We start from the raw sequence: 1,550 nt of genomic DNA, 5'->3' as shown, positions 1-1,550 counted from the left end.
TCTATGTCATGCTATGTCTATGTCATGCTATGTCTATGTCATGCTATGTCTGTCATGCTATGTCTGTGTCATGCTATGTCTGTCATGCTATGTCCGCCATTTGCCCTTTTTCCCATTTTATGTATATTTAAGAAAAGAATTCATCCTGTGTCGAACTTTGTTCGAATCTGTCGGTTATCAAACCGACCTGATGAAAGGGTTGGCTGTTTATTAACGAGGCAGTGAGAATAAAACCAGCAGTCGAAGAGGTTGTCTTCCTCCTTCCCTTGCCTGTGCCCAGACTTTATTACAAGCTATCTAGGCATTCTCTCGCAACTTATGATGGACGGAAGTGATAGTGGCAAACCGGCATCGTCAACCTCAGCCCGAGGAGACAGCCTTACGACGGAACTTCGTCTGATCCCGGAATTTGACGGTACTTCGCACTCGGTGGTCGAGTGGATCGAAAAGCTGGAGCTGGTTTGTCGGCTACGAGGGATCTCTGATCTACACACCATTGTGCCACTGCGACTCACAGGCGGGGCTTTCTCTGTTTATCAGCAGCTCAGCAGCATAGACAAGGGGAACTTCGACACCATAAAGGATGCACTCACCTCGGCATTTGCTGCAGACAAGTTTGTTGCCTATGAGCAGTTTGTGGACCGTAGGCTGCGTGATGGCGAGTCTGTTGACGTGTACTTAGCTGACCTGCGCCACCTGGCTACACTATTTGGAGGAATGACCGACACCGGTCTATGTTGTGCTTTTTTAGCTGGTCTTCCAGAAGCTGTTCGCCACATTCTGAGAGCTGGTTCACGCATGGAAACTATGGATATTAACCAACTTCTGATCCGTGCTCGAGCTGTTCTAGCTGATAATTACCTCGATGATGGGGCATCAGCACAACCAGCCGGCTCCAAACAGCACACAGTGGCTCCTGCATTAGTTGGTGTTGGTGGTGTGCGCTGCCATTCCTGTAACCAGCCGAACCACTACGCTCGTGACTGCCAGGCTGGACGCAGTGTGCGCAGAGGTAGAGGTGGGCGAGGTAATGTGCGCTGCTTCAGATGCGGGGGACGAGGCCACATCGCTACCTCGTGCCCTTCGGGAAATGGATCAGGAGAGGTGGGACCAACGCCAGCCTCCTCTCCAGACCGTCAGTGAGAGGCGCTTTACCAGTGACTCGCTTGGTTGTTGATGGAAAGAACTGTGATGCCCTGGTAGACACCGGCTGTACTCAGAGTATTGCACACGTTTCCATGTGCTCTCGCTGGACCAAAGGAAATATCAGTGTGAGGACAGTAAGCGGTGAGCTTTATATGTGTATGGGAACAGGTGTGGTAACAGTCCAGCTATTGTCAGGAGTGTCCGTGTCTGTGAATGTGATAGTAGTGCCTTCCAAGCCGCTTAATTTTGACTTTATTCTGGGCATGAACGGTGTTGAAGCCCTGCAGGGAGTGACAGTGCATTCACCAGACAAAGTGCGATTTGGTATTGAGGAAGTGCAGGCTTCAGCCGTGACAGTACCTACCATACAACGAAATATTGTCGAGAGAGATTTTGAAGTAACA

At 50.1% G+C, this 1,550-nt stretch overlaps 1 protein-coding gene across 1 annotated transcript in view; it reads left to right on the top strand.

Annotated features, from left to right (window-relative positions):
- Positions 1 to 321: 321 nt before the first annotated feature.
- Positions 322 to 1,550, top strand: part of LOC145397042 (uncharacterized) — a 3,713-nt gene continuing 2,484 nt past the window's right edge. The window contains exons 1-2 of the mRNA XM_080270258.1: positions 322 to 1,012; positions 1,141 to 1,550. The exon at positions 1,141 to 1,550 is cut by the window's right edge and continues 2,484 nt beyond it. Coding sequence (XP_080126384.1) covers positions 322 to 1,012; positions 1,141 to 1,550 — 1,101 coding nt within the window. The remainder of the gene's footprint in view (positions 1,013 to 1,140) is intronic.

This window comes from Coenobita brevimanus, chromosome 40, assembly GCF_032717465.1.
Source record: "Coenobita brevimanus isolate Jiangsu-jjx chromosome 40, ASM3271746v2, whole genome shotgun sequence".
Classification (NCBI taxonomy): Eukaryota; Metazoa; Arthropoda; class Malacostraca; order Decapoda; family Coenobitidae; genus Coenobita; species Coenobita brevimanus.
The sequence above is the reverse complement of the archived record's forward strand: the minus strand, read 5'-3'. Positions and strand labels throughout refer to the sequence as shown.